Genomic DNA, 20,199 nt, shown 5'->3' on the forward strand with positions numbered 1-20,199 from the left:
TGAAATTTTAGTAACCAATCTGACATGATCTATTTTCCATTTTTTTCTAAAAGCAATTGAGATAAAAATGAAAGAATACACGGGCAGCTTGTATTTAAACTTTTAAGGAAGGAGACATGCATAACGATTTACATAGAGTCACATGGACAGCTTCCTTCAATGAATATTTTTTAGTATAAATGTTAAAGTTTTTCTAAAGAGCAATAAAAGGAGAAAGTCGAGAACAAGAATGTGGAAAATAGCCGACTTGATTAGTTCTTCTTTTCGAATAGGAGAATTTAAAACAATATGACAAATGTAAGAATTTGACACGTTAAGAAGAACTCTATGGGATTGGTTGCAATTCAAGATTACATGTAAATAGTGCAATCATTTTTTTTTTTGTTTTTAATATTGAGGATGTATATAACATGGTTCATGATTACTTTGACATAGTGCAAACGTACGTCTCTGCTTTGGTTAATATCAAGTATGTACATATCATGATTACCTATTCAATAAAAGAAAAAGAAAGCAAAGTTCACGTCCCAATTAAACCATTCCCACTCCTTGGACCTCTGACTCGCCTCAAAACCCTCAAAAGGATTCCAATAAGAAGCTCGAGTAAAAAATAGCAGCACAGAACTTCTGACTGATCCTACTCAGTTTCTGTTTTACTTCAGTTTGCTCCTCCAATCCCTTTTTAAATGTACAATATGCTATTTATCAGAAATCATAGCATACATTGAATGTAGGACCATGAAAGAACCCGACTTTCCATAGAGCTGCAATGAAAGTAGGCAAAGAAACTAGAATTTCCTTGATGAACGACCCTTTTGTACAAGAATTTCATGCTTCGACCAAGTCTGTGCCTAGCTGGAATGTGGAATTTTCTATAGGCATAGCCAGTACAAAATTTCAAGATCCTCAAAGAAATTGACAGCATGGAAAATTGAAGCAATCAAAACTGATAAAAATCTTCAAAGTGACAAACCCATTTGTGCTTTTTCAACTATAAGTTGAAACTAAAATCTTCATGTGATTCATTATAATTAAGGAACTCCATATCCTAATCAATTTCTGTACGTCAGGAAACTTGTCTTCACTAGAGCAGTTAATAGCACTTCTCTTTCAAGGTTCAACCACTCAGAAGCCAATGCACCCGACAAAATAACAATTCACCTCCCATTTTCACTGAGCTAGTTACAACCTTAGCCCCATTTACATGTAAGGTCATATAAATTACTCCCTTCCACATTACTGGATCTTGCAACCATCAAACTGTTTACTTTGTTTCTCTATAAAGTTTTTACCAATATCTTGATATTTAACATCTTAGCAGATCTTGAACAAAGGCAGCATAAGAGAGCCAAAATATCAACTTCGTCCTATCGCACCCTGTGTCTTGTCAATGAAGCAACAACTGGGGTCTTTCACCTCCCAATCGATTATATTATCATGAACTTGAGAAGGAAATTGAAACCCAACTTCAATCTCGATGGTCAAGTGACTGTCATAACCCAATTGAAATATTTCATCATATAACTGCGGCCCCCAAAAGCCATGTATGTCGTTCACAGAGAATATCCAGGAAGCAAGATTAGGTAGTTGAATAGATCTGAAATAGCTAATCAAGGTTCAAAAGTTGAGTTGTCCATAACGCCCTCAGTTCAACTAATCAACCTTTGCTGGGTGCAGCAACCTGGATATTAAAGTGTGGCATTCCAGGTATAACCAAGGACAGATATTATGAAAAACTCAGACAGTGATGCATGCAAAACCAACAATAGAAAATGATAACCGATTAGCAATTGCCTAAAGCAGAAAAAGAATTAAAACATCGAAACTCAAATATACCAGGAACAACCCAAACATTTTAACCAGCATTCAGCTAATTATTGTGGAAGTTCCCCTAGACCGAAGCCAGATAGACACATCTACTTGAAGTTCATCTCTTACAAAATTTATAGCAAGTGTCCTAAAACGTAAAAGCACATCCTCAACAGCAGAAATCAGCATAAAGAAAAATCAAATGCTTTATATGGGAAAGAAAAGAGAGACGTACAGATGACCCCAAAATGAGGCTAATGACTGGAGCCAATCTGAGAGATTAAGGCCATCATCCTTCAACTTATCACGCCCTCCTTGTGCCAAACGTTCAATTACAACATATTCCAATATGTCATACTCAAGCTGCAAAAAAAATGGGGGAAATAATTATTAAAACATCTTGAAAATTAATAGTTCACAATTTACATAATGTATCCATGAAAATACAGAATAGTTTATACCTGAGTCAAATATTTGAATGCATCTACTACCGGAGTAATCATATCCCTATATGCCTCAATCTGCACAGAATGTCATTTCAAGCATGACCTCTACTCTAAGAAATTGGAAGGCAAGATATATCTAATTGAATATAGATAAATCAAACAACACCTGGTGTACTATTGTCCGAAGGACAGTCATTGGATTAGCATGAGCAAGTTTTGCAACCATCCTACCCAATTGCTTCAAGTTCTCCTTAGCCAACCGCTTCAAAATCCTCCGGGTATCCAACTGAGAAGTAGTTGGTCGTGGTTTATATGATTCTGAACTATTATAGAGGAGAGGCCAAGAAGAAATATATCAATTAAACAGTACCTTTGCAGTTTGCCTTGCAGCCAAAACCATTGGAATCTTCTCATCATCTCTCTCCCATTCACCATATAAACGATATCGCACCTAGGAATGCACGAGATTTTATATCAAAAGCACTGATACAGATTTGGACTATAATACGAAAGAAAGGAACAGTTAAATTCTTAGGCTACAGAATCAAGCACATAGGATAAAAACAAAATAACATCAATCTCATAGAAAGTTCAAGTTTGAAGAGAAGTGGAGGTTTTCTGGCAAGCCGAGGTTTTGTACAATGTTCAGGTTTGTGGGAGAAAATGAACAGTAGAACCTTTAGGAGAGTGGAGAGGGACTATTGCGATGTATGGTCGCTCGCTAGGTTTTATATTTCTCTTTGGACGTTGCTGACGAAATCTTTCTGTAATAATTATTTGTTCCATCTCATTTTATTTGTTGGAGTCCCTTTCAAGTTTCAAGGTTTTCAATTACTAATAATCAAATTCTTTGATAGAAGCAAATGGTACTAACACAATGATTTACCTCATAAGGAAGAAGATTCATTACTTCCCATATTCCTTGACCAACAGCTGGATTGGCAGGTATCAACTGTAAAGAAGGAAGTAGGCATGTTCCTAAGGCTTCCTCAATCCTCAACCTAGCTTCCTTTAAGTGAAGATGAGGAACCCGATTTCCAGCTGGCATAACAAGTTCAAGATTTGGACCACTTTCCACACTGTTGACAAATTCAATTGCTGATGCATAATAACCTCTCAGCACCCTACAAACCTGCAAAAAATTAAAAATGTAAAAATAATAATTTTAAAAAAAAATAAGGTTGGAAAATTAAAGGGTAGTGATTGGCGAACGCATTACCTTCTGGAGCAGAATAGTATCACGATAGAGATAAGGTCCAGCAGCGGTGAGCATCTGGAAAAGTTCTCTCGGAAGATCTATAAAAGAACCACCAACTGGCAAATTTGTGGTATCAAAAGTATCAATGCTAGTTCCCGAAGAAGCCCCCAAGCTCTGATAAGGATTCTGACGAACAATAGAGTATGCAGAAGAGATTGATTCTTCAATGAGCCTAAGAAGACACCAAAAAAAAAAACTGATACTGGAATCCAGGCTCATATGCATGTTTATATAGATATACTTCAGCATCAAATCAGAATTACCTAAACAAGCTGTTACAAATTGGAAGATGTTCCACTGGATTGAGAGGTGAAAGCCGATCAAACAGTACATGTGCATGACACCTGCCAGGAAAAAAGAATAAAGCTAATAAAGTCTACATTCTGCTTGGTTAAGAGGCGAGAGCTTCAACTTTTCTTTCACAGGATAGGAAACTTGTATTATAGACTAAAGGCATACAAAATGATGATGAGCCATCTCAAAGAGCCAAAGAGATCACAAAAAGAATTCCCAAATGGCATGAAATCCTCAACCACCCAACTCTTGAAGGCATGGAATTTGGCATAATGTTAAAAGGACTCCATTTTATTTCTCACACATACAATCAGGAAATAGTTGATATGCTATATTAACATGTAATCAAATACATGTTGTAACAGAAAGATGGAAATAAAGAACGACCCAATCATCTCATGCACACGGATGTTCTTTTACAATTACTCATGCACAGACGTTGACTCAGAGAAGTGGATTTGAACATCAAAGTTGGACCTTCAATGTTACTATCAATTACACAGACAGAAGGAAGGCACAAAAAGTTACATCACCATCATATACAATGTTAAGGAAATTCAATTTTACGTACCAGTCACCCACAGAAAGAAATCCAGTAAGCAAGCCCAATGTTTGATTATTTTCCAGCTCTGGAGACCTTTCATTGACTGCCTCACTTTCCATGTCAAGAGCAGCAAAAAGATCAATGCTTACATCTCCTTGCTTTTCGTCATCCATTAGATCCTTTCCAGTTGCCGCAAGATTTATTTTACCTATTCTGGTAGCCTGTAGAAATTAATTCACATTCGTGATAATATATACATCGAAATTTTAAAAAAAATAAAAATTAAAAAAAGGTTAGCCCTTCTAAAACTTCTAACTTAAACTCACCATAAATACTGGAATTATAATTTCATTCACAAAGGCCCACAATCTATGTGTAGAAACTGCCACGTAGCCAACAGGCTACCCTAATAGAGTAATTAACAAGTAAATTGAATTTCGTCTACTGCTGAGGATGGTGTGGAGATTAGAGTCGGAGGTAACTGGTAAGTACTCTGCTTAATCAGCTTCTTCGAAATTGCATAAGAAAAGAAAGATTCTTGACGATCTTACTTGCAATTCTATATGGAAAGGAGCCACCCCAAAAAAAGTAGCTTTTCCTGTGCACCACCGTGCTTGAGAGCATTCATACTAATGACAAAGTTCATAGAAGATATCCTAACTTTGGTCTCTCTCCAAACATGTGCACAGGAAGTTCAGTTAATCTTGTCCAAGAAAAATGAAAAAACTTTGAAGTTCAGTAGAAGGGCTTGGGAGCATGTTGGCAGCTTGTTTAATTTGAGTTGGTGCATCCCTTGTTCTGTTAAGGTTTGGATGGTCGAATCCCTTGGTGGAAGAGGTTTGAAAGACAAAGTCAGCGTGCTATTAAGCAATGTGTCAAATGCTATTTCGTGGTTGGTATGAAACTATGGAAGGAGAGAAATTAAAGAATATTTTCGAATAAGTATAATTCTTTTAAGTATTTTTGTGAGCTTGTACAGTTTATGGCTTCTAATTGGAATAGCCAACACAAAATCTTTTGTAATTGCACCATTCGCTCTATCAACCTAGACTGGCATTTGGAAGGTCTTCTTGTAATCTCCCTTTTCTGGAGGGGGCTCCTTGTTCCCTGGCCTTCTAGATTGTTCTCTGTTTTTTTTTTTTTTTGAGGAATGAAATCTTTCTGATATTATCCCAAAAAAATTAAAAATTAATTAACTAATTGAAAATAACCAACCCAGCAAGGTGACAGCGAGCTATTTGCAGGTAAGTTATCTTGCTCTAAAAAAGAACACATTTCTGAGTTTAAAATGCACCAGAGGACCTCTAAAACTGCCAAGAAATTAACCCTTCCAAACAAGAATCAACTGAAATACATTCCATCTCATAAAAAAAACATAACATTAAGATTCTTCGAATCATTACATAATCAATGTATTGATTCTAAAACCTGGAGTTTATAATTCTGAACCTGATTTCCATAAATTTCAAGCCAACAAAATACAGAACATTTTTTCCTTTTGGAAACAATGGATGCATTGATGAAAGATAATCCCTCATAAACATAAAATGTATAATACATGATAAGACTCATTGTACACCTTTCATGATTATGATATCCCTATGGGCACTTATCGCAAATGAAGCCATAACAAAGGAATCCAACCTACTCAGATTCAATTGTAAAGATATTTTTGGGTAACCAATCAGATCGGGCATTGAATTTGCTGTGAACAATACCCAAAAACTGTGGACCACAATTTTATGTCCTTTGTGAAGAGTGTTAATAGTTGAGTTTCCTGAAAATTTTGGTTCTTGAAGAAATAACATTTCGAACAAAGAAAGAAGGCCGCCTCTTACTTTCTAGTTTCTACAAACTTTCTTGATCAAATAAAAAAACCATTGATAAGAGAGCCATGACGGCATCCATCGTGTCCCCATCGACAACGGATGAGAAAACCAAGTGATAAGCAGGAAAGCTCCCAAAAATGACAAAGACATCAGCCACAAAGTGATTCCAAATAGGGGTAAAATGATCTACCTCCACCCACTAACAAGAGATCAAACCTCAATAGATCCACTCTCAGACCCCCTAAACAACTCGTTATTCCGCTCCCCCCCACCCGCACAGAACCCAAAGAATAGCACACACCACGGCCATCCATAAAATGCACCATGGAGGAGGAACTTCTAATCATATAACTAGAATCTCTATGTCAAGCAGGCGAGAACCTACACATCTGAAAGAAAAAAAATCTCACATAGCTCGCGAAATCACAATACCAGAGAATGTGATCCAAGTCTTCCTTCACTTTCTAGCAAAGAATATAGCAAAACGAACCAAAAACCGAGGGAAGCTCCCTTGCAAGCCGATCCATCGTGTGTTAGCACGGCCGTGTAAAATTTGTCCAGTAAAAACTTTACTTTCCTCGAGATCTAATCGTCCACAACACCGAGAAGATCGACCCTTCTAGACCCTAGATTCTAGGAGAGAAGGGTAAAAAAAATACGAAAAAAGAATTTGCACAAGAATCCCTCCAAAAGATTGGAACTCCAGACCCTCAAATCCCTTCTCCAATGCCTAAAAGAGTAAACCTTCGAGTAAAGACAAAAGAAAGGCCACATCGATTGCTCCTTATTGGAGAGAAAACGACTAAGCTCAAAAGAGAATGAACACGAGCTCTCATTCCAAACCAAAAAATTAGACACGAAGATTTTAAGAGACAACAAGTGGTAAAGATGAGAAATAAAGAACGAAAGGGTTTATCCCCCACCCATTTAGCTTCCCAAAAGTACTTGTCATTCCCTTCTCCTAACCATGGTTTAAAATATCAAAGTGGACAAAAATATTGAGATCTTAATTTTACAAAAATTTCGAGGAAATATCAATAGAATTTTGATGTCAATGGATATTTCTGAAAAAAAAAAATTAAGGCTGTTAGGTAGAGAATTTGAAAATAAGGGATTCAATGAAAACAGAGTTGTATTTTATGTTTTCATATATGTGTTTGGTAGCAGATTCAGAAATTAGATTCTAATTTAAACAATGGTTTAAAATGTGTTTGATACTATATATTTATAAATCATAAAACTAGTTGTAGTTACCCACTAATATTTAGTTGACAATAAATTATTATTAACTTATTTATGAATATGATTTATCTTAAAAAAGATTATATAATAATTATTTTATAATATTATATAATTTATAATACATTACATATTACATATTACATATTATATTTTTTAAAAAAAAATGAATTGAGTTTATAACATGATATATTGTATTTCTAAATGTTTTTATCTTTATTTAATAGAGTTCTACATTTTAAAATTTAAAATTCAAAATCTGGATACAATGAAAATATAAAAATGTTGTTTTCAGAATTTGCATTATTTAGATCACAAAATCCAAAAACAATTTTCAAAAAAAAAAATCAAGGTTGTCTACCAAACACATATTTTCTAAACTCGATGAATCTAAAAACATAAAATAGAATTTGGATTCTCTACCAAATGTGCCCTTATAAAACCAAAAAAATGTAAAAATATATTTTTAAATTAGTAAATAAACATTTTATGATTTTTAAACAAGTTAACATGTTTATTATTTATTATTATATTTACATTGGTGACATTTTATTGTTTATTTTTATGTTTCATGGATTTTTTTACGATATAATGGAAATGACGATTCACTCCTCTTGTCGATGTTGAACCCATAGAAATGTGGAAATACCAATGACAATATTGTGATGTTGACAAAAACTTAATGCCATGACCCACCACACAATGAACAAGATGAACAAAAGAAAGGATCTCCTTTGAAATATCCTTCCACAAGTTTTTGGTAGGTGCCTTTAACCACTTTCATCAACACTCAAAAGAATGGGGACCATGTTTACTATCAATAATCTTATGCCAAAGAAAATTGGGCTCATGGTGGAACCACCACAACCACTTGGCTAACAAATCTTTGTTACAAAGCCTTAAATTCACGATCTCTAACCCCACCACCCCCCCTCCCCCCAAAAAAAACTCAATCAGCTTCTCAATGATCTCCCACCTAACCAAATGAGATCCCTTACCTTTTCCTTCCTCCTTTCCCTTCCCAAAGGAAATTATGCATCATCTTCTCCAGAAGCTTGCAAACCTCACTCGAGGCTCTGAATACCACTTCAACACATTCCTGAATAAGGCAAGTCTAACAAGTTTAGAAATAAACCTTTCTATGAGGTAGCGAGTCAATTGAATACCAAAAAGCTTAGGATTTAAATTACTACCGAGAGAAAGACCAAGGTAAGAAAAAGGCTGGCAACCAATACCACAACCTACCATCTCCATCCACCTCCGAAGCTTCTCGTCCTCATAGTCGAGACCTATAACACAACACTTGCTCCTATTGATTCTCAGCCCAAACATATCTTCAAAGAAGCCTAAGATATGATTTAAGATTAAGAAAGAATCCTCTTTACCGAGCAGAAAAACATCGTATCATCAGCAAATTGAAGTTGGACAAGAGCCACCTCATTATTTCCCACCCTAAAGGACTCGAGAATATTACCATCAACACATTTTAAAATGATTCTACTAAGGACGTCCACCACCGAAGGAAAATGGGGGATTGAGGATCTCCCCATCTAAGACCTCTCGTGGCCACCACCCGACCCCTAGGGATTCCATCAATAAGGAAGGAGATTGGATGGTTGTGATTGACCCACGATATTCCATTAATAAGGAAGGGAAAACTCACATTCCTCAAACATTCCCACATCCACATCCTCCACATATATCCCAACCCCTTTTCTAACGCCTTGTGCAGAAAATTCCAATCCACAAAACCGTAAGCTCTCTCAAAATCAATCTTAAATTTCACTTCATCTTCACCTTGAACTTCGTAATCCTCGATTGCTTCATTGTTTTTTTATGCCCATTAAAATTTTCCTTCCTTATGACCTCAGCAAAATCAAACTTGAGAAAATCTCTCTCTTCTTTCAAAGAGGCATTTAGAAGACCTTGAACTTCCATCTCATTGATCTCATTAATCTTGGCCAAGATCTCACGTTCCTTAATTCTAATGTCCCCAAAGACGTCTCTGTTCCAGATCTTAAGCACCCCTTTCAAAGATCTCAATTTTCTCATAAAGCAATAACCCTTCCATCTCCCCTCAATGGTCGAGTTCCACCACAAAGGTAACTGAGCTTTAAAAGAAGGATGCTTAAGCCACATATTCTAAAAGCAAAAGGCAACAGGCCCCCACTTCTAGGAACCTGAGGATAAAATAAAAAAACCTATCAATCCTACTTCTCACTCAACTATTAGACCAAATAGACATACGATTCAACAGAGGGGCCCAACCAAATACTACCCTTGATAAAATTATTAAAACTTTCAACCAAACTAGTAACCCGCCCCTAGGGAAACTTCTCACCTTGGAAACAGGTGATGTTAAAGTCATCGGACACACACCACTTCAACCCACATAGCCCAAAAAGGTCTCCCAACTTGTTCAAGAAATTACTTCTAGATTTGGTCTTAGGAGGACTGTAAACTCCAGTCACCCTATGAGGAGCCACCACCCAAATCCCGGAAGGAAATAGAAAGCAAGAACACTCCCAAAATAGATGTTGGATAAAATCCCATCCAAGAAGCTCCAGTCAACTTTATCTATTTTCCCCTATTTACAAAGTTTCATTCAACTTTACAGTGAGCCTTCCCAATTTCTAACTTGGAAATAAGGACTCACTTTTACTTCCTCCACTATCCATCATCTCGTCATCAAAAACAACATTTAGGATTTGTACCAAAAGAGTTGGCAAAAATAATTAACTATATGATTCAAATAAAAAGAGAAAAATTACATACTCAATACACAAAGTAGCCCGTCAAGATGCAAGAAAAACTAGCTAGCTCGTGGTGTCCTAATAAAAGTGAAAGAACAAGGTGACTATGGAAAATAATGCTAATTAATATTTACTCAATAGCAGTACCTCATCTAGTCGTTTGGATGAAAAGGAACCATAATGCTCAAATGCCTCATCCTCCTTGGGAAGTAGGTGCGCATATCTACAGTAAATAAAAATCCATATGAAAAAAATGACAGGTAGACTTTTCAAAATACAACTTCAAAACTAAAACACCAGATAATGCACAAGGGAGAGAAAATCAGATACAGATAATAAAAGAGACATTGGATGAAATGTTACTTGTAAAATATTGCCTGGATCAATTTCCAAACTAGTAAAAAGGAAGGTAAAGACGGCTGGGTATGCAATTCCAATCTTGATTCTATTTTATGTTTACAGACCCATTGAATTTTTTTAGAAAGAGATTCATTGGATCAAATGGATTTACTGAATATCTACTTAGAATAAACTTTTTTTTAGATCCTATGATCCAAATAGTAAGACTTTTGGAAACAACATTTTTATGTTTTCATCGTATCCAGATTTTGAATTTGAAGTTCTAAAACAGTCAATAAAGTATAAGATATTGGAAAATAATGATTATACAATTTAACAAAAATGGGGTTTAATTCCTTGAGAAAATGGCTTGTATTAAATTGAAACTAACATTTAAACGTATATACATATATGTATCTGTACTTACATGCTATCAAGATCAATAAACTTTTCCTTCACTAGTAACGCTGTAAGCTTATAAAGTCCAAATGGAACTGGTGAATTTACTTCAATACGCTGATAATACTGAAATTTGAACCCAAGGATTTGTGAAGCATGAGACTGCCCAACAAATACAACATCATGAGAAACTTTAAGAGTTCGCTTATATCAAGTATTAGCAGGATTAACGAAGTCACTTTTTCATGACTTGTAAGCATCTTTTACCTTGGGAAATATTGGTATTAGCTCCACGAAAACTCTATTTTCCGGCTGCAGTTCAAAACACTCCAAGACCTGATATAAACGCATCAAAAAATGAAAATTGAGCAGAGAATTTCTTTAGAAAAAATAATGAAGAGGTAAAAATAAAATCGAAAATCAAAGATTATGTAAAATAAACAAGAGAATGACTCACAATGTCAAAAACACGGTTTGGGTCCAGATCAAAATGCCCAATCAATGACTGCAGAAAGCTTAACGATCAATAAATCGGAAAAGTTTTATAATATACATAATATATTATATATTATATATTATATATTTATATAGAAGAATAGCTAATTTGATATCATTGTGCATGCGCATGTTAGAGATAATTAAAGATAAAACACGCAAAATGGAAGTTTACTACCAACCTTTATAATACCAATCGTTGAACCTGGAAAACTATTATCTGAAGCGTCGGTGACCCGGCAAAGAAGTGTTACCTAGGAATAAGTCCAGCACCACAGTAGATCAAGTACGAATTAGCAAAAATATAAATACACATTGAAAAAACTGAATTCAATTACTAGAATAAGAGTACAATGAATACGTCAGGTCCAAAAGTTTATGCATCTCATGATTTCATTCGCCCCATCATTAAATCTCTCTTTGTTCTATCAAAGACAAGTATAAACATCACGAAGACAGAAAAATACTGAATCCTACTTCATCTGACAAAGAGGTTAAAGGAAATACAATTCTCTTAAAATGTATAAAGCTTTAAAATAGACCAGGAGTTCTATCAAGAGGTCAGGGAATGCATCATTTTCCTGGATATCCCTATCAAAAATACTACTATTGCTCTCTAACCATAATGCCAAAAATTGAAGTAGTCACATAAATCAGAAAATTGTGAGTTGGAACTCTCAACTGCTCCAGCAAAAGAAGCTGCCCTCCCATTATTTATCTCCAAATAGATGTGCCCTGTGTAAAGGAGATTGGGAAGACCTTCAGCACCTTCTTTTTGACTGCTGCTATGCTCAAAATTGCTGGCATTCGCTATTCAAATTGTTCAATATCAGCTAGGTTTTTGGAAGAATATTCAGAGACAACGTTTTGCATATTTTGGTGGGACCAAAACTCAAGAAAAACCAGAAAATCCTGTGGAATAATGCAGTAAAGGCAGTGCTGGCAGATTTATGGTTTGAAAGAAACCAGAGAGTTTTCCATGACAAGGAAACTCATTGGTTTTCCGGATTTGAGACAGCTTGTTTGAATGCATCCATGTGGAGCTCACTCTCCAAGGCTTTTGCAGACTACTCCAGCCAAGATATTAGCTTGAATTGGTGCGCTTTCCTCTCCCCGGAGCACTAATGTTGCTGCCTCATATGGCTGTTTCTAGGAATCAGGGCTGGTTGCAATTTTCTCAGATGGCAGTAGCTTCTTCTTTTAGTATTTTATTTTGAAATTCCCTGTTTATTTGAATTAAAGTTATCTTAAGTCTTAAATTTCTTGTATTTGTATTGCTTTTTGATCATATACATCTGGGCTGTATTGTATTGATTATGTCCACAATTTTTATCGTTCTTCTTGGAGATGATGGTGGTGCTAAGGGAGTGTCAACCTAGTTGAGATGCATCTTCTGATCCTAAATCTTCCCTTTTATCATATCTCTTGTACATTGAGCATTTGTCTCATTTCATTATCTTAATGAATAAAGAGACTCATTTCCTTTTCCATAAAAAACAATGGCCCAAGAATTGAATAATTGGATCAGTTTTTTTCTTTAATAAATAACCAAGCTTTTGTTGAGGGGAAAAAAATGAAAGCATACAAAAAAAACCATAAAAAACGGAGACGACCTACAAGATAGGGCCTCCAAACTAAGATTACAGTAATGTGGCACAAGGTGAAAGTGGATCACAAAGATTTCCACCTAAGTGGATCAGTTTAGTTGAACAAGGTGAATGTGGATCATAATAATTTCCTGAAAAGCAGCAGGGATTAGGTGTTCTGATTAGTGATTACGACCCAATGTGGAATGATTCTCGTGCACCATCATCCTTATCTCTCTTATAAAAATGATTGTATTATTGCAAACTCTCCTTATCTCTTTATATATACATACATACATACATATATATATATGTTATGAAAACAACTTCCATTGAGAAAAAATAAAAGAATGAAGGTATAAAAATGAAAGAATTACCATTTCTCTCTCTCTCCTTATCTCTCTTACAAAAATGATTGCATTATTTCAATTATTATGAATAGAGTTTTCGATTGCTTAATCCAAAGATTCCGAACAAAGTAAGAGAGAGAGAGAGAGAGAGAAATGGTAATTCTATGCATGCAAGCTTTAGATGATTTGATGGTTGAATATTCTGGACAATTTTGTGGAATATTAGGTGTGTTCATGGCTTAGGTTTTGTGATATTCTAAGGAGGCGTCTGTGTTAGAGACGTGTAGAGAATTTTTCTGATAGAAGCAACTACTTTCATTGAGGAAAAATGAAAGAATATACAGACACATTGAGCTAGGAATCATCAAGACACCAGAAATATCTGACATTCTAAGAAATGTCTAATATTACAAAAGAAAAAAGACAATAATAAAACCTTTGTTTTAAATCTAATTTCGGACATAAACAAGTCTTGGACACAGCCTAAACACGACTAGGCAAAAAAAAATTATCCATCCATTCTCAATCCCAGGAAGTTAAACAATTAAAAATATATAGAGAGAGAAATTCTATAACAAATCTAATCCTTCTACGTTGATCATTCCTAAACTTTTAGGACACATCTTCCTCTAATCATAGCCAATCCTTCTATATCTTTAAAATCTTCAAATATTGCTATTTACAAGAACAGAACTCCATAGTGGGGGCAGGCTGAGCCAAAACGTCAGCCACCAAAACATTCTTCACTGCAGACAAGTGGTAAAGACAAGGAAAAGCAAAGCAAAAGGGTTTATTCCTCAACCACCTATCTTCCTATAAAGAAAGTATCCCTCTCATCCCCAACCAAGCAACAGAAAAATGGAGACAAATAACGAGCCTCTTCTGCAATACCTGTCCAAAGAGACATGTGCATGCCCAAACCCCATTCAAGGTCCATTCATAAAAGCACAGACCATATCTACTTACAATAACCACGTGTCTTGGGGTATCAAGTTTATAGTAAAAAATGTCAGAAGCCATTTAGCTAACAAGGCCTGTTATATGAAGTCAAGTTCCCTATGATTATATATTACTGTGAGGTGGGTTTGGTTGGTTCAACTTCGTACGCCAGAACTTAACCAAACACAAGTGCTTCGTAACTATCTACTTTTCTTATCAATCAAGATGGGAAAGCTTTTGTTTGACCCCAACTTAGGAAAAGGGACATTTAACATTTTGTCCCTTTTGTCCCTTTTGTCCATTTAGGTTATTTAGTTTTCCTTGAGCCTTTTTTAATTTATTTCTCTCGCTGTTCAATTAGAAGAAATGTTGTGAGAACTAAACCATTGAATAACCATACACCTTCAACATTGAGAGAACAAGTCTTCTAATTAATCAAGGCAACAATGAACTAACTAAGAAGAAAAGCACAAGGACAAAGCACTAAGTATTTAATTAATATCATACCAACTTGGCATAGCCCTCACTTTCCTCCCGCAGAAGATTAAACTTTGTTTGCTGATAAAGAAGACGAGTATTTACTCTGACCTGAAATCACCGATACGAACATATATATACATCACTTTTAAAGGTTTGGCCTCTATGCTAAAATGCTTTAATGCTTTATCAAACATGGACAGCAACTTAGGTTAATGAAATTACATAGAGAAGCTTCTGTATGTCACTTTTTTTAAAAACATTTCAACAAAAAATCTAAGACGCCATCGGCCATTCTCCTGCTATTATTATAAATGGAAAAATATTTAATAAATCAACAACACTATGTAAGTCTAAGATGTGAACAAGTTCAAAATTGAACGACCAAATGCTTGTACAAAAACTAAACAGATGGTAAAGGAAAATAAAATGCACATCAATATCCAAGTCCAGGTGGCATTATCTATAACGGAGCTTGAATCTTATTACAACTATCACTTACCTCTTTATTTTTCAATTCTTGCGCCTTAATCTTTATCATTTCAGCCTCCCATAGAAATTCTTCCTAAAACCAAGCAAATTCAGTTTAGAACTTCATTACTACAACAAATAGTGCAGCAAACATTGAGGCCCACAAATAAAAAGAGACTGGGTGGAAACAGTGAAACGAGAATGAAATACAAACAAGATTAATTTTATATATCAATATCACCTCACATCGCTCCTGAAAAAGCCTCAATGGGACAAATGCAGATTCAACCAGCCACTTAGCCTAGAAGAAACAAAAAATAAAATGCAATTGGTATTATGAGTTACAATTATTATTATTATTTAAATAAAAAAAAGGTAATGATGGAAAGGAAAATATATGGTAACGGGGAAAAGAATAACATTTCTAATAACTCACTTTACCAAATGTAGTACATCAAGAGGATAAGCAATGAAAAAGCATCAAATACCATCACAAAAATTGGTAGAGAGATCAAGTTTGCTTTTTAACTATTGACAGCAAAGTTTCATTATATGAAATGAAAGTATTACAACCAGAACCCAGGACAAGGGCCTCTACTACTAAAGAAGGTTATAAATTAGAACTGCTATTGATGATAGTTGTTGAGCAGAGTAATATAATTACAAAATGGTTTGGTTTAAGTTGTCATAGTATATATGTGTAGATTATCAGTCTTTTGTCCATCATTTTAATTTTATTATTCTTAGTTTGGGGATTCTATATATGTCTATGTTGCAGTTATATCTTATGTAGTTCAATCGAAGACTACATTCATCCTTAATTCATCTAAGGAGCCTTTGTTAATTTTGGAGTCAAGTTTGATAAATTTCAACCGTACTAGAAATCATCAAATGCATCTTCTTCATCATATACGCTTACTGCTATCACGACCATTGTTGGTTCAAGCAATATGCATCGTGTCTTTTTATCCTCATCTACCAAATGGGTCATAGCCCAGTGCTATTGCTATTGATCATAGGACAGATGATCATTTTCCACTCTTTTGTCATCTACTGTCTACATACCTCACCAATTTTTTTTATAGAAACAACTGCTTTCATTGAATAAAAATGAAAGAATACAAGAGCATACAAAAAATCAAGCCCACAAAAACCCGATAAAAGAAAGAGCTTCCAACTAGGAAGGATATTGCCTAGAAAATAATTACAAAAGGTCTTTGAAATTGAAGCCCAAAGAGAAACATAAAACCTCACCAAAGACCAAACCTCGCTTGGGTCCCCTCCACACCACAAAACACTCTATTGTTCCTCTCCCTCCAAGCACACACCCCTGCAAACCAAAGAAAACGACCTTTTTCTTTGAAAGACGGATGGAAAAGGAACTCCCAGATCATCAACCGCACATCCATCTTACGAGCAAGCACAAAATCAAACTCCTACAAGAAAACATTCCACACAGATCTTGCGAACTGATATTCCCAGAGAAAGTGATCCAAGTTTTCCTCCGCCTTCCAACAAATGTTATAACAAAAGGTCCCACTAACGAAGGCATATTTTCAAAAAACTATTCATCGTATTCACACAACCAAGCAAAACTTGCCACGAAAAGAACTTAACTTTCCTTGGAATCTTAATCCTCCATAAAACATCAAAGACCAATTCAACAACAGGAGAGGGATCCAATTAAATTCAAAAGAACGACTTACTAGAAAAGCCTGCCAAAAGGTTAGGACTCCAAATACGAACATACCTTCTCCCAAGCCTAAAGTCAAAACCCTCAATCAAGGAAAGAAAAGAGGACACCTCCGCCGTTTCCCTATTGGACAATGGCTAACGGAAACCGAAGGAGAAAGAAACAAAATTCTCTAACCAAACCAAAATTTTCGACACAAAACAATTTTTCAGAGAGGACAAATGACATAACCTAGGAAATGCATAAGAGAGGGGTCTATAACCCACTTAATGATCTTCCAAAAAAAATATGTCTTCTTACCTTCTCCCACAACACCAAAGACAAGATGTGAAAAAGAAGGTAGCTGAAAAGAAATATCTTTCAACAAATTTTGATGTGTCTTTTAACCCTTTTCGCCACCCACTCAAAAGGGTGGGGACCATGTTTGCTCACAATAATCCTCTGCTACAAGGAATCAAGCTCAAGGGTAAAATGAAACCCCAAAGCCATTTAGCCACAGAGCTTTGTTGCGTATCCTAAAATTTTCAAGCTCTAACCCCCTTATTCACAGCTAACCAACTACTATTGCAAAACTTTTCCCTTCCTCCACCCCATCCTAGAGGAAATCTCTCATAAGGTTCTCGAGTTCTTGCAAATCGAGAAAGGCGCACAAAAGAGAGAAAAGTAATAAATGGGGATACCACTCAGCGTCGACCTGATAAGTGTCAACCTCCCAGCTTTGGAGAAGAAGCTTTTCTTTCACAAAACTAACCGCTTCCTTATCTTCTCCATAGGGCCATCCCAAAAAGAGAGAGCTCTTGGATTACCTCCAAGGAAGAGGCCAAGGTAGGAAAAAGGAAAGGAACCAACCTCACAAGTTCACAACCAACCAGATTTGCCCATCTAATAAGCTTATCTTCTCTTTGGAACTAGCACAATAAACCTCACCCCATCTCTTTCTTTGTATATGTTCTACATGTATCTCAATTTTCTTCCAACTTGATCTTTGTTAGTAAACTCCCTTTTGACCTTAATCTTTATATCTCATTTTATCCTAATTGTTGTTTGTTTCGGTATCAAGATTATTAGGCGAGGACATGAATCTAAAGAACTTTTACACTTCTAATCATAAAGTACCAAAAGATTCATTTCCACTATTTCAATGAGGAGTTGTTTCTTGTTTAAAAAAAAAGTATCACAAGTTCCGGTTTGTTTTGGATTATTTCTCCTTTAGCTCCACTGTTATCTAGGTCATTCATCTATCTCAATATTAAGAAAGCTTTGTCCCTAATTTCATAATTTGTCTATATTGAATTGTGACTCATATAGTTTGCCAAGTTTCATCAATTTAGTTCAAGACCTAGAGTCGAAAACGAGCATGTTTTCCCTTCAAGTTTGTTCGTTTAGATATTTGGGGTCTTTGCCAATTGCGCCAAAGTTGGATTTCAATATTTTGTAACCTTCGTTGACAATTACTCTCATATGACTTGATTATATTTTAAAATGAATCATTCTTTCTGAGTTGCTTCCTCACTTTTTTAACTAGAGACTAGATTTTCATTAATGAAATGAAAAGAGACTAATGCTCAAAGACTCCACAAGAGAGATAAATAAGAGAAAAACAGCAACAAAAAGTAAAATATCATCAACAAGATTATTCAAACTCAGTTTGGTGTTTTCCTTGAAGTTTTGAGAAGTGACAATGTTGGTGAGTACTTTTCTAAAGCATTTAGGTCGTACCTATGCATGCATAAAATTATTCATCAATCAATCTTGTGACAAGACTCCATCTCAAATTGGAGTTCCGGAACAAAAAATAGGCATTTTCTAGAAACTAGAACAACATTAACCTTTCAAATGTATGTTCCAAAGTATTTTTGTGTTGATTCAATTTCCACTTCTTGTTTATTGATTAATAGCATGCCTTTGTCTATTCTCTTCTTCTTCTTTTTTTTTTAACAAGAAACGAGCGGCTATAATTCATCAAAGAATAAAAGAGAACAACCTAAAGGCAAGGGGTCAAGGAACCCCCCCCCCCCCCCAAAAAAAAAAAAAAAAAACTCTATTGAATAATAGTTTCCAATTGTTAAAAAAATCATGGAAAGACTATAGTTACAGAAGAATTTGGTGTAATTTGTACACCACTAAGAGGCTGTGTTGTACAACCACCTAACAAGAATCAAAAAGAGCATACTTCTCTTCAAAAATTAGCTATTTCTTTCTTTCCAAATGCACCATAAGAGCAAGCGAGTAACACATCTCCAATACCAACGTAGGCGAAACTATCAAGCCAATCAAGCATCCAGTCATCAACTTTGTTACAAGGCAGCAGAGCAACCCAAAGTTTCTAAACAAAAGAGACCACCCTTTATTGGCAAACTCATAATGAAGGAATTAGTGATTAAGAGTTTCCTCATCTTTCAAACAAAGGCAACAAATACAATGAGGGAGGAATTTTTAAGTTTCCTCTAAAGCTTCTCTTGAGTATTTAAGCTTCTGTAGGTGAGGGACAAGAGGAAGAACTTAACTTTTTGGGGGAATTTGAGCCTCTGCACTAGATTCACCAAAGGAAGTAGTGAAGGAGAGGTTCTTTTAAGTAAAATTCAAAAAGGTAGCTTTGGTGTAAACTTTCCTGAGCCATCTAGCTTCCAATTGAGGCGGCCAAGACTAACAAGGGGTGTTCAGAAATTTAGGACTTCCAAAATTGTCACCATGTCACTCAACTCTCTATCAAACACCCGGCTTCTGAGACCCAAGTTCCAAGATTGGCTAGATGCACACCAACAATCAACAATCGCAGCATTCATTTCAAGGGATAAAGTAAAAACATCAGGGAACTTCAATGCAAGGGGTTGAGAATCAAACCATCTATCCTCCCAAAATCTGATCATTTTCCCATTTCCAACAATGAACTCCATGAAACTAAAGAACTGTTCTTCATGCTTTAGAATATTAGCCCAAAGTCTAGATTTCCTTCCCTTCTTCGGCAGCTTTGAGGACCAGTCGAGAGCCTTAACCCCATAGATAGCAACAACGATGCATCTCCACAGAGCATTCTCTTCATGAAAATACCTCCAAAGCCATTTCATAAGGAGAGTGTTCTTTTGGCGAAGGGAGTCATTATCAAGACCACCATAGATAGTAGGAGAGGAGCCCAACTCCATTTAACAAGGTGTGAGGTAGGATTACAATAACCTCCTGTCCAGACGAAGTCTATAATGATTGTTTCCAAACGATTAATAACACAAACTAGAGCTTGCATGAGAGAGAATAAGTAATAAGGGACAGTGTTGAGAATC

At 35.6% G+C, this 20,199-nt stretch overlaps 1 protein-coding gene across 1 annotated transcript in view; it reads right to left on the reverse strand.

Moving 5' to 3' along the window:
- The window catches only part of LOC120093019 (THO complex subunit 2), a 33,151-nt gene that overhangs the window by 9,285 nt on the left and 3,667 nt on the right, over positions 1-20,199 (reverse strand). The window contains exons 4-19 of the mRNA XM_039051311.1: positions 15,470-15,529; positions 15,260-15,322; positions 14,788-14,868; positions 11,588-11,659; positions 11,368-11,415; positions 11,178-11,246; positions 10,939-11,072; positions 10,320-10,395; positions 4,379-4,572; positions 3,777-3,857; positions 3,475-3,685; positions 3,142-3,387; positions 2,626-2,706; positions 2,422-2,541; positions 2,271-2,330; positions 2,045-2,172 (exon numbers count right to left, since the gene is read on the reverse strand). Coding sequence (XP_038907239.1) covers positions 2,045-2,172; positions 2,271-2,330; positions 2,422-2,541; positions 2,626-2,706; positions 3,142-3,387; positions 3,475-3,685; positions 3,777-3,857; positions 4,379-4,572; positions 10,320-10,395; positions 10,939-11,072; positions 11,178-11,246; positions 11,368-11,415; positions 11,588-11,659; positions 14,788-14,868; positions 15,260-15,322; positions 15,470-15,529 — 1,724 coding nt within the window. The remainder of the gene's footprint in view (positions 1-2,044; positions 2,173-2,270; positions 2,331-2,421; positions 2,542-2,625; positions 2,707-3,141; positions 3,388-3,474; positions 3,686-3,776; positions 3,858-4,378; positions 4,573-10,319; positions 10,396-10,938; positions 11,073-11,177; positions 11,247-11,367; positions 11,416-11,587; positions 11,660-14,787; positions 14,869-15,259; positions 15,323-15,469; positions 15,530-20,199) is intronic.

Source organism: Benincasa hispida, chromosome 12 (assembly GCF_009727055.1).
Source record: "Benincasa hispida cultivar B227 chromosome 12, ASM972705v1, whole genome shotgun sequence".
Taxonomy (NCBI): Eukaryota; Viridiplantae; Streptophyta; class Magnoliopsida; order Cucurbitales; family Cucurbitaceae; genus Benincasa; species Benincasa hispida.